General features: G+C 35.6%; 1 protein-coding gene across 3 annotated transcripts; it reads right to left on the minus strand.

Annotated features, from left to right (window-relative positions):
• Window positions 1-650: 650 nt before the first annotated feature.
• On the minus strand, window positions 651-12646 carry LOC107489022 (paired amphipathic helix protein Sin3-like 4). Of its 3 annotated transcripts, none has more exons than XM_016109804.3 (24): window positions 12333-12646; window positions 11936-12228; window positions 11329-11487; window positions 11018-11204; window positions 10822-10920; window positions 10526-10690; window positions 9749-10031; window positions 9099-9235; window positions 7469-7544; window positions 7361-7393; window positions 6938-7209; window positions 6681-6835; window positions 5835-5962; window positions 5472-5726; window positions 3966-4661; window positions 3759-3832; window positions 2704-3333; window positions 2397-2497; window positions 2174-2312; window positions 1936-2088; window positions 1673-1836; window positions 1473-1578; window positions 1219-1363; window positions 651-969 (listed from the first exon to the last, which is right to left on the minus strand). In XM_016109804.3, exons 2-23 carry the CDS (start codon window positions 12007-12009, stop codon window positions 1241-1243), a joined length of 4209 nt encoding a protein of 1402 aa, XP_015965290.1. In that variant the 5' UTR covers window positions 12010-12228; window positions 12333-12646; the 3' UTR covers window positions 651-969; window positions 1219-1240. The 3 variants fall into 3 exon arrangements, with proteins under 3 accessions (XP_015965290.1, XP_015965288.1, XP_015965289.1); XM_016109802.3 differs by having other exon boundaries at window positions 9701-10031; XM_016109803.3 differs by having other exon boundaries at window positions 651-972; window positions 9701-10031.
• Window positions 12647-13363: the final 717 nt, after the last annotated feature.

Raw genomic sequence — 13363 nt, forward strand, 5'->3', positions numbered from 1 at the left:
TGAATAAAATACCACCACTGTCTTCCGAGAAAAAAAAAACTCCACACTCTAAGTCCCACTCAAGTTTATGTCAAATCGGTTTGTATTGTAGGTGTTTCTTTCATATACCTTTGACTATAACTGAATTTTTGCCACATGATTTATGACATTGCTAAAATAACTTGCACCTTAATATTGTTTAAAAATATAATCTAATATCTTTTTGAATTTTACTTTTAGAATGTGTTTAACTCTTTAATTTCACATTCGATGCACAACAGATAACTGGTTTGCATAAGAAAAATTGAAGGAAAGAGAAGGCGTTCTATCCTCAGCAGTGTCGCAAATAATAAGACTTTCAGAGTTGACTATAAACATTCAAAGCACATACATAAAGTAGGGCCTGTGAGTTGTATCAGATTTATGAATAGTGGCTGTTAGACTACCTTTGTTTATAAACACGGGACACTGAGGCAGGAATACTAAGACAAAATTATGTTTGAAAGATAAGACATAGACATTGTATCTAAAGACACTGAATTCGCAGCCTTAGTTACCCAAAAGCCTATGAAGATATAAATTTTTTTCCCACAATCAACAACCTCTACAAAGTTGTAGCAGCAAAATGGTTAAGAACAAAAAGGAAACCACTAAAAAAATTGCAATTGAAATTATAAAAAAACACTATGGATGAATGGAATAAAAATGTGTTCGTACTACATCACAAATTATCGCTATTTACATTATTGAGTTATCGGCCATCAAATTACAGTATTCTACAATCTCCCTCTTCCTCTTCCTCCTCCTCCTCCTCCTCCTCCTCCTCCTCCACTACGCTCCAACCTGAGCCTTCCATTCTATAAGGTTTTATTGGGTTGCTCGTATAGTGAATGTGAGAACACGAGAAAAATAATTTCAGTAAATCATATTTTGCTTTTCTCATCATGTTGTAATGTCATGTACCGCGGCTTTGCCGGCAACGATTGAAAGCTGCTAGTTAAAAGGACAACCGAAGAGCAACTATTAATTAGATCATCTGTTTGCTTGAACTTCATACATCAACTAAAACTTTTGCTTTTACGGAACAAAACTAGCATTTTGAATTAAGATATGATATAGCTCTAAGAGAAGGATATCAACTAGGAGGTTTTTCTCATGGACGTGAGGATTATGCATCTATCTGGAAACGAATAAGGTGTCGGTCTAGCACAATACATTTAGTAATATGAAATCACAAACCTTATCCAGCTGAAAATGGATGTCAGCATGCAAGGGAAAACAATTTGTGGAACCGTTGTGCTCTTCTCGAACTAATGGTTAAAGACTTTGCCCTATTCTTTCTCTTCCGGAACAAAAAATCTTCCGTATCTAAAACATATGACACCTGACAACATGCAATGGATACCAAGGAAATGTATGAGTGGAACTTTGGAAACACAACCCAACAGAATGTGCAAAATAAGAACAATATTCAAAAGTAGAACGATTATTACCTTGGATGAACTGCAGGATATCTTACACTCAAGACCATTAATAACTTGTAGTCCTTCCACAGCCTCGCTTGAAATGTCATCACCACAGGCATATCTACGTTTGTTCCTACGGAAATGAATAAAGTAAAATAAATAAGTTTTGTTTAAAAATATATTACTTCAAGAATGGCACCAAACAATTCTTTGGGCTTGTCAAATACCTCTTCAAGAAAATTCCAGACTTTTCCTTTTTGTCAGAGACAACAGAAAAAAATTCGTTGTACAAATAGCCTGAAAAGTTGGGGTCCATTGACACGGCAGTCACTTCAGGCTTATCATGTCCATAGTCCATCAGTTGAAGAGACAATTTCTTAGGTCCAGGTGACTGCAATCCAATACATAAGATTACAGAACAGAAAATATTTTGAATTTAGTTCAGCAGCAAATCCAAGTAGAAAAAGAAAGAAAAAACAAAAATCATTACATATTCAATTCGGTATATGTTCTCTTCATGAAGAAGAACACGGGCATTTTCATGATAAACTGCGTCAACAAATCTTCCTGGTTTTCTTGATTTCTCATAGGCATATAATTGGAGAAGCTTGTTATCCATCTCATCAGTGGCAACATTTTGAAGCTGAAATAAAAAGGAGAAATTTTCAGGGACAGAAAGTTAGAATAGAACAAAATAGATGAGAGAAAGAGCAATTCATGAGCTTGACCTGTTTAACAAGCTTATAAATCAGCTTGTCTAAAGTGAATAAGAGATATGACTGAGTTCCAATAATGGCTCGACAATCATCCTCGAATTTTGTATTATCAGATGAACCATCCAGCAAATTGTAGAGCGCATTCATGAACCTGTCACATAAAAGAGTCCCTTAGTCCGCAAATATACTCGTATTTTAATTTTTAACTGAGTGCAAAATTTACAAAGCATATCACCTGTTGTATTGATCAGTAGAACCCGTATTATTTGAAGCCCCCCATTTCCTTTCAGCAGATGATGAGTTAATCTTTGCTGATTGTATCCTCTCATACAATGTCTGTCAGAAAAGCAACACGAAACTTGCTAAGTTGCTATATCAATATTTAATTATAGGCAGTTGTTTATACTACTAGAAACCATCATGACATCAACATAGGTTTAGAAACCTTGAGGGGAAAATGGGAAGTAGACATCTTCATATTTGAAGTCATGACAAAAAATGAATGAAAAATAACCTATTTCCATAAAAAGACAATTTCGTACCTGATGAAGTCTAAACAGGACGTAAAAGGAATCATTTCCATAAAAAATTCGAGAAGTCCTTTCTTTCTCATGTAACGCTGGGGGAACATGCTTCGCCAGTGGCTTTACAGTTAATAGGAAGCGCTCTGAAAATGGCAAGGAGGTTCCATCTCCTTCAACATCATGGGCATCAGCCATTCCTTCAGCTTCACCTTCACTCTCAGCTTTGTTATCATTTTCCCCATCCTCGTGCTCTTCTCGGGATTCCTCACCATCAGCAGACTCGCTTCCAGAAACATCAACATTCTCGGAAGCATTCTCACTGTCCTCAGATGACCTGTGTGGACTTTCCTCACCTTCATCGTCAGCATCAACATCATTCTCTCCTCTAACTTCACCTAAAGCTTGTTCTCCATTTCTGTTTTGGTATTGCTGACTCGAACCGCCATCCTTCCCCTTATGGACTGCATCCAAACCAGTATCTCCATAAACAGCAAAGTTATCCTCTTCAAAGTCTCCATTTGGGGACAACTCGCCCTCTTCTCTTTCACTTTTTAACTGCCGAACTGATTCTTCTGGGTACCTGTGAACTTCGGTCCCTTCTGTGATGGTCCCATTTGTGGATGTACCTGGTCTGGTAGAATCACCACCCTAAGTCATGAAAATAAATAAATAAGAAAGTATTAATTACAAAACTTCAAACAATCGTTATCATGAATAATCCCAGAACACAAGTGCAAGGAAATGGTATCCCTAACACTATCTTCAGGAAAGCAAACAACTGCAATGTACAGAACGATCAAACATCAAACATACATATTCAAGAAATAACTTACATAATAATCATATGCTATAAGTGAACAAGAAAGTGCCACATTATTAAGAAAGTTATGATGTTTCACCCGCATTATATGCTATAAGTATTTCATCATGTTTCAGTAGGTTGGCATCAACTGTTATCAGATACTGTAAATTATTATACTGATAGCAAATTTAAGTTGATCCATAACATGAAGCTAGCAAAAACAAATTTTAAGTTGAGAGTAAGACAAGAAGCACAAAGGGTTGAGCCATACCTCTGATGAAGGTAAATCAACTCCACCTTCGCCAGAAATATTACCAGGTCTAGACGGATTAGTGGCAATGATTCCTTCAAGGAAAAGGCTGTATCTTAGTTCCATTCATTATCAGAATGTGAAAGTGTAACATCAAATGACATTATCAAAAATAAAAGATGAAGTAAGACTTGAGAAAAATCACCATCCCAGAAGAAAGATACTAACCTGATGCATTATCCATGCTTGTTCTTCCATTACTTAGCTCCACTCCTAATGCTGGTGAAACATTAGCATTCACCAACCGCTCACTGGAGTGGTCTTGCTTATTGACTCCTGACATTTCATCGGGTGTGAATGAACTAGTATTAATTTTAACATGCTGTGTATTAGTGCCTGAAGTTTCAGTTTTATGCAGAGTGCGGTCTGAATCAAGACATTTATCATCTTTTGCACCACTGTCACCATTTGATTGCCATACTTTGCTAGAATTTGATTGATCTAATGGCATACACTCATCCCCATTTCTAGAAGTGTTAATATGCTTAGGATTCACTACAATAGCACCAGCACCAGCACTACCCTCACTCTCGGCAACACTTGCAGTGCCACTTTTGGCAGAATTATTCTTATCCTTGACAACATCTTCTGTATCCTCGGCACCCAGAGGCCGAGAAGGAACACACAGAATGGGTTCTAAAAATGTTGTCCAAACCTTCATAACTTTATCCAATTGTTCAGTTGTACACATTTCTCCACAAGAATATTTTACAAGCTGATACAGATCTTCATGAATATCAGAATCAGTGTACTCAAACTCAAGGTTTGGAAGAACAGGACGTCTATTTCCAGCAGCAATCGCAAGAAGAACATCATCTTCTTTGCGTTTCTTCTCACTGATTTCTTTGATTTCGGCCAGTAATGCTGTAAAAAGATTAGAAAAAGGAATGAGTCAGAAGAACAAAATGAATTCCTGCATCATGATAAGCTCATCAATGATTTAGCATTTTAGTTCTGTGAGGTGATAGGCAAGCGTCATTTTGTATTAGATGGGATGTTATTATCAATGAGTCAAAAATTAACCCAGATGACTATGACTACACACATTGTTATTCTGCATGACTTTATTCCCAACCTTAGAAAAACTACAAATAAATGTGAAGGAGGGAGAAGCATAGAGTGCAGAAAACTTGTAGACAAGATAATGGAGAACTATGACACTTTTATTTATTAAATGCATGTAAAAATAATAAAAATGGAATTTGTCGATATGGTGAATTGTTTATAACTTAACCAAAAGGTCTTGGGTTTAAGGACTTGTTTGAGTGAGCTTCTACAAAAATATTAAAAAAATATATATATCTATTAAAAGAAATGTAAATTGTAGCTTCTAAAAAAAATTTATTTTTACTATTAAAATTTTTCAAAACAAACTAAAAAATAAAAAAATAAAAATCTTTTCCTAACAACTTAATGGCACCCAAACAAGCTCTAAGTCTTTGATACAGCAAAAAAAAAAATGTTTTTATAGACTATATTTAATGAAGGGTATTTAGGGGGGAAAAGAGTTGGACACCAACCTTTCTCATATTCCCATTATATATAGTATAGAAGTATAGAAGTATAGATATAGAGGTATAGAAGATATAAAAAAAAAATCATCTAATTTATTTTGAACATTAAAAGCCTCATTGCCCTGTATTACTAGAAGTAAATGAACTGAAAAGTTGTTACCTTTAGTACTCAAGCTTTTTGTATCCTGTTGTTTAAAGTAGAAGCTACGGTGATCAAGAGATTTATGATAATTTTTGGCATATATTTCAGCCCAGACTTTATTAAAATCAGCACGACACCTTGCCCATTCATCTTGTTTCTGCTTCAAGCGGGTTAATATCACTGGCAAAGCCAGAGATGCATTTTTCCGTAACACATCCATCACATCTAGCCCATGGTCACCATATAATCGTTCAATGCACCTAAGATTTAAGGCTGAAAGTAATGCAAGAAAGTCCCCATCAGAATATGGAAAACATCAAATTACCTCATATTGCATCTGTGCCATATGAAAATATATTGATGAACAGAAAAGCCCTTAACCTGTTAAGTGCTCCTCAATACGAATTGGACTGTCTCCTTTGATTATATTATTATTGACCTTTTCTAATAGCTCTTCCACTCGCTTAGTAGTTGCATTTACAGACTCTAGCAACATATCAAGTTCAAACCTGCAAACATAGATTAAAATGATATCAATAAGTGCCAATGGTAGATAACTTGACAAAAACATTTTAAAAAAGAGGTAAAATGATATGGCAAACATGCTTATCATTGTGCAATTCAGAATCACGAATCACCCAATATGCTCCAATACCCCAAGAAAAAAGGGAAAAAAAATCCTCCAAACGCCAATTTTTAGGAAAGAAACAGAGGCAGCCGAGTGCATTTAGAACTTCTTAGTTATAACCAATATATTGTTAAAACTAGATTGTTTGAACAAAAATGCAAAAAAAAAAAAAAATTCCACTAGCAGGATTCTACAATGTCTTCACATGGCAAACATAAGTGACCTTAAAAGTTTTTTCATTCTTTCCTCAAACAGAGACATCAGTTTTTTCAGCTCCCTTTCATCTGCATCTTTTTTCTTTGTTGTCTTGGCTTATATGAGAGAAACTACACTGTTACTTTCTTAAGATTTTATGCACTTTGTAAGACTTCTATTTGTGAGGATTGTGTTTTTGAAAACTTTGGAGATGAGTGATGATTATATGTTGTTGGTCTTATGAAAGTTTATGGTATGGCATTAATTTTGCATGTATCCTTGAATTCAATACAGTTCATGATTCACAATTCAATGATTAACCTTAGCAATTCAAGTTCTGAATTACAATTTGATAACCTTGATGCAAATACAACCAATCAAATAAGCATCACTGCAAGTCTGACCTGTCATCTTCACATCTGAACAAGCTCTCTTCATACTGATTTTTGCGCATATGTTTAAAGGAATAATCCTCACTTCCTGAAGTAACAGACACCCAGTGATCATTTAATACTTCTGCACCAAGTTCTGTTCTCTGGCTAGCTACAGGTATTGGGTACTGCATAAGCACAGGTAACACATATGAAACGCAATCAGCAAGAGAATCACAGATATCACATTCAAGTAATATAAAACCGAGAGACAAGTAAATCAAGTATACATTTTTTGGCAATAGACGATAGCTCGGAGTGCATTGATCACAGTTAGAAAGGTCCAGCTCATTTATAGGCTTTGACAAATACTTATCCTTGCTGGGATATATGGACATCTTAGGACCTGAAACATCCTTGTTGGCGGGGGCAGTGGATTTGTCCCTTTCTCGGAATTCACGATCCCTTTCTTTCATGCCATCATCCCTACAACGGTCTCGATCACGATCTCTGTCTTCAACCTTCACAGATTTCGGCCTTTGTCCGTCACTCCATAAGGACTCTGATGAAAACACACATACACACACACACAAAATAAAAGGTGAGTTTTGTGCGAAAAGACAAAGCTAAGAAACTTAAACATGGTATCAGATTACAAAATAAATAAGTAGAATCTGTCATAATAACAGAAAATTCCAAGCCATTTTACATACTTTTATTCATGACACCAGCAAGGAATCCACCATCTGCATCACAGAAACTGATTAGAAATATCTTGGAAGTGTAACAACATAGAAATATGAAATTAGTTTGAACATTACCATTCTTTTCAGATTGTATCAAAAATTCATTAAACCCCTCCATAAGATCTGGATATTTCCCCAGTAAATCACCAACCTTGAAGAATAAGTGACCATGAGTTAGCAATTATATTCCAGAGCATGTTATTTAATAAGATCTATAGGCAGCACTAAGAAATATAATGGAAGTAGGCCAAGATAAAGTGTATAATTAACTTCAAGGACATAAGTTCTTGCACCAAATTATTTAATTACAATCGCAACACCACATTATATGTAGTAGATTTTCCGGCGGAGAGGATATATATTCTATTACTTCTAGTTTTTTTAATTGAAAATTTCAGCTAAATCAAAATTTATCAAATTATTGAAGATGACATCATCAGCATTGAAAAGATTAGTAGTTCATGGTGCCTCAGCTGCAGGGTCATCTGTGAAGAATTTAGAACGGGATGCCACCAGACTTTGTCAAGAATAAATGACCAAAAACATAATACTGCTGGCCAATTAGCACACTTCAGAAGAAACATAATTTATTCTAGACCATCTATTCCTGCCGTAATTGTTGTAATTGCTTCCTTCACAGCTCTAATTGTACAGAGTGCCAGGTGCCCCCTCACAGACAATACAAAATCCAAAAATCACCAAATCTTCTGAATCTTTGATGGAGCCAGTTATCCTTTCCAGCTTTGCTGAAAGCAACTTGAACCATTGTCCTTTACATCGAGGGCAAAAATTGCTTGACTATCTACCATAAGCTCTCACACAGGTAAGGTTATTAGGGAAGAACAAATGTGAATTGGAAGGAAGATCTCAAACAGGTTGAAAAATATGGTTCCGTCTGCAATCTGCATTGCTCATATCTTCTTGTTTGTTTTGATAAAATGAACAAAGTGATTTGGTTACATGCAATCAAGCTCAAACACTTGGTGAAATCTTGTGGTTTCCTTTATTGATCAAGATGATACTGGGAAGATGATCACTTTAATAGGTGGTACAGAAAGCTGCTGCTTTGGCGTTATGAAAAGGAAATTGGCTATTCTGTTGTTTCTGGTTTCTGATTTTATCCATATACTTGCTGCAAGTATGATTATGATGGCCTCTGCAGCATTTAAAGCATACTAGTATGCCAACACAATACCCCCATTTTAGCCATTTCATATTTCTGGAAACACACTTTAAGTCCTTCATTCCATTAGATCCTCCAAATGTACCATCCAAAATGATCCTCCTTCAATCTATTGCTTAATATAAGACATGGCAGTATCATATTGAGAAATTGATCTTGCCTTAAATTACCTGAATGCCTATTCTCATTATCTGTAATCTGACACCGTCATTCCTTGAAATTGGCCGCATTGGCTTAGAGGCTCCATAGGGCATAGGCTATTCTGGCCCAAACTAAACTCTGGCTGAGCCAAATATAATCCAAATTGAATGCATGCAAATAAACTCGATTTTAAGCACCAATGCTATAGGAGGATATCCCTTTTTTTTTCCATATTTTAACATATTTTATTTAGGGAATAACGGTAAATGCCCACATCCAGCTAAACCAACAAAGCAAGATTGAATAAAAGACATGCATTTATAGAATCCGACAATGAAATCAGTAAAGCGGATGACAAGAAAAATTAATAATAAGCCATACCAATGACTGCAATTCATGTCTGGTAATTATTTCCCTGCTGTAAATATGCAAACACTTCAAAAATTCCTGGTAGTCATCAGGATTTCGTAATTTCTCTTTGACCTTTTCACAGAAAGCAAGCTCCTGGCTATACATGCCTGAGATAATGAAATTTGACATAAGTAAAAAACTGCTAAAGGAAAATAAGATGTTAAAAGTTTTATGCAACAAAGGATAGAAGACAAACAAGAAGTTGAAATAAATTTATTTTTCCCTTATAACAAGGACAATGGATTATGAAATCATCTCATAAATGGAAAATATTTAACACTTCTTCAATACAGATAACCGTATCAACAAGAGACACCATACTCTTCTTTTTTATAAACTTTAGCAATATATGCAGTAGAATAGTGATGAGAAATATTTTGCATTAGTTGCTGTAATGAAGTTTCACGTTTGACACCTTTTTCTTATTTTATCAATTTATTTATTTTCAACCAAACATAAAAGCATATGTTTCCACTGTTTAAATAATGTTATCATAGCATTGGTTGGAAAAGGTAACAAATATAACAAAAAAACCAGTAGATTCAGGATCAAAATGATGACAACATACTCACTTTTCAGAGTATTTCTTTCATCACAAGTGGATGGCATAGGGCGCATACCAATATGTTCATCATCGAGCAATGGTTCGGCTCCAGAGTCTTCAGCCCTACGATCAGATTTCCGTTTATGGGAGAACCTTTCCCTATCTCGACCACCATCATGCTCATAATCTCTATCATCTCTGTCACGTTCTCTCCTATCTCTCTCCTCTCTGCATTCCTTATCCTTCTCTAGACGTCTCCTCTGATCCTTTTCTGCCCTCATCAAACCTCTGTCATTATCAGGGTCAGGACGGTCAACACTGAGGTCACGATCACCATGTGAGGTCATAGTCCTTTCTCTCTGGCACACAAGATAAGTAGAATGTAAGCTTGATAACCAAACATGCAATCAGTGGGACCAGAGTCACCAAGATAGTAAAAGACAAAAGGCTACTTGGCTTCAGGGTTTTAATCCCTTGGAGAAAGATCAGCCAAAGACTTATAACTACGTGAGCATAACATCCTAAGAAAAAGTAAACAACTGCAATGTTCAATTTACAAAACCCTAAACTGCTAGCCGTAAAATTCCTTATGACCCAGAAATAGTTACTTCTCAACAACATAATATTTTACCCAATGTAACATCATAGCAAGTTAGAGGGATGGATTTTTTTAACTTTCTACAGCTATCATTAAGTGCTACAGGTATGTTGCCTGAACAATAATACGCTAGAAGTATGCATCTCATGGAAGGGGCAATAATGCAGCCACCAAAAGGTGCTGAAACCTCCAGGCACCTTGACTTAGCATCTCATTTTATACTACCAAGAGGGACAGAAAAATATGGAGATAAACCTTCTCAACATGCATTTGCCGTACAGTTGGCATTGCAGAGCTCCTATCACGAAGCATAGAATTTCTAGCAGAAATATAATGAGCAGAGGCTGCTGAGGAAGTGTCCGGGAGAAAATGAGTAAACTCATCAAGAAGATCCGGATGCTCTTGGAAAAGTGCAGCAACCTGAAGAAGTCCAAAATATGATTGAAATGAACATCGAACGAAATATTAAGACTAATATAAATGACATAGAAAGACAAATATAACAATTTTCCTAGCTATAACATAATAACACATGCATAGACAAAACAAACCTCCTGGTAGACATCTGTTATAGACTTGCTTTCCTTTCTGTACATATTTAATATGTCCAGAAATGACTTGTAAACACGATCATCACCTTGAAACCGGGTCTGAATGAAAATGATGAATTAGATTCAACTAGAACTGCCATTCTGTATTGAAACTGAGTCTGTATTAGAAAACCAATCAAGCCCAAGAACGTTTTACCTTAATTTTGTTCACAAAATTAATCGCTTCTTCAAATTCAACAGGCTTCTTTGGGGCAGGTTGTTCATCCTCCAGTGGAAGTGTGATTTCATAACCCCTTGGCAAGAAGGTGTTGAATCCCAAAAGCAAGTCTCTGTGCCCTTTAAAGAGCTGTTTAACCCTTGCTATCACGCCTGCAGTATCAACTCTACAAGTATCAAAAGCAGACACAAGTCAGTTTCCACTGGCAAAAACAGTATCCCCCTCCCCCAATATAATACAAAAAGACATTCGGAGCAGCATGCCAACAATGTGGTACGACATGATCAAACCTTTGAGCCTTAAAATCTTTCATGACTTCCAAAAAGTCATCATACTTGTCCCTCTTATCCTGAAATATATCCTTCACTGCCTTGAGATATGCCAATGCATCATTTGTAGTTAGCTTCTGAATAACAGCACCTCCATTCATCATCTGGGGTTGCCCGGACCTTCGTTCGAAAATATTCCAAAATACAATTAGACAATTGATAAACCAACGACACAGTATTCCCAATTTCTAGCACATGATCATACATGATAATCAAAACCTTAAGAAATTGAAAGTAATTTTTTTTCCATAAAAAATACAAATTTACCCATTAAAAGAAGAATTTACTCAGGATTGCAGATAACAAATATCCGATCTCATTTTATTAGGTCAAAACATCAAAACCCAAAAAATTTACCAAAAAAGAGACAGCTTTGCTAAAGATTGATCATCTAGACTTCCCGGGTTACACACGAGGGCACTAGTAAAACTTTTCACCGCAGTAAAAACTCGAGAAGCTCCATTACTAAGTCGAAGATGCAATTACTTGATCAAAGCACAAACAAAAGCACAAGTACAGTTCAAAACACAGGAAAAGTTGAAGATGAGAACGAAAACCAACAACTTACGCTTCTCCTCGAGAAGACACTATAGGCCGTTTAAGTTGAGGACTCGCGAAAATATCGTCCCTAGACCTCTTCATTCCTATTCAATAAACCATGAAATTGAAAAAACACCCAAACACAAGAGCACAGTCTCTTCAGCAATCAGCACCAAATCATGCTTCTTGAAACTTCGATTACAATTCAAAATCCTTCAACCCTGAGCTTCTCATTCGAGCAAACACCGCAGATCTGCGGATTAACGTTGGAGCAAGAGAATTCCAACCTTCCCGAAGAGATCACCAAGGAGGAGCAAAATCCTACAATAGAATAGAAAAGGAATCAGAAAAAGCGAAAATTCGCATTAACTTCAATGCAAAGCAACGTAAGCGACGAATTCAAACGGAGGAAGCAGAGAATTTACACAGTGATCGTCGAGTCTCGAAGCAGCAGATAGAAAAAATCGAAAAAAAAATAAAAGAAGATAAATATCGGAAAAGCTTTGAGCGAATGAATGCTTCTCCTGAGCCTCGGTGATTCTTCGAGAAGCAAACTTGTTACGTTGGAGAAGGCTAATAGAAAAAACGAAGGCTTTTGTTGAGCAGTGTTTCCTCAGAGTTTGAAATTCGAAGTAGAGAATTTTATTTTCTCTCTTAAGATTTTCTGGGCAAACAAACAGAACTGAGAGAAGAGAAAAGAAAATAAACGAGAGAACGAAGAAAATAGAAACCAAACAAATAGAAGTTCACAATGTGATATATATAAAAGAAAAAACACGGGGAAAAAAATAAAAAGAAAACATAAGGGGTGTGGCGGTAGTAATATTTGACCTTCTTTATCCGGTTACCAATTCCTGTGTTTACCGCCTGTTAGCGGTTAATCGTTTTATCTATAATTTGAGATGAAAAATTAGGGCAAGACTGTTGGGCTGTATTAATAACGAACGTGTTTGGTTCTTCGACTTTTCACAAAGGGGTGATTTTGATTAGCAATTTGGCTATTTTGTGATTTTTTTTAAAAATTGTATTTGTTTAGCAATTTGGCTATTTTGTGATTTTTTTAAAAAATTGTATTTGTTTGGTGTGGGATTTGTGACTTGTGAGGAGTAGTAGTAGTTATTGTTGGTGGTGTGGTGAACATAATATATATTTGCAAGATTTATTTCCAAGTTTTTATATAGATGGATGATGATGAAATTAGGTCTAACAGATAGTGAGAGAAAAAGAAGATATAGTTAATGTCATGTTCTCTCTTTTAACATCTTTTTGTCAATTGTGACTTTGAAGTTATCTTTGTAGGATTTATTACACATTTACATTTATAATTTGTAAACGATACAAGACAAATGATTATGATTATGCAAATAAGAAACTTTGACTGAATGAATAATCTTTTATTTATTTATTTATTTATTTATTTATTATTATTATTATTATTATTATTATTATTATTATT

This window comes from Arachis duranensis, chromosome 5 (genome assembly GCF_000817695.3).
Source record: "Arachis duranensis cultivar V14167 chromosome 5, aradu.V14167.gnm2.J7QH, whole genome shotgun sequence".
NCBI classification, from domain to species: domain Eukaryota; kingdom Viridiplantae; phylum Streptophyta; class Magnoliopsida; order Fabales; family Fabaceae; genus Arachis; species Arachis duranensis.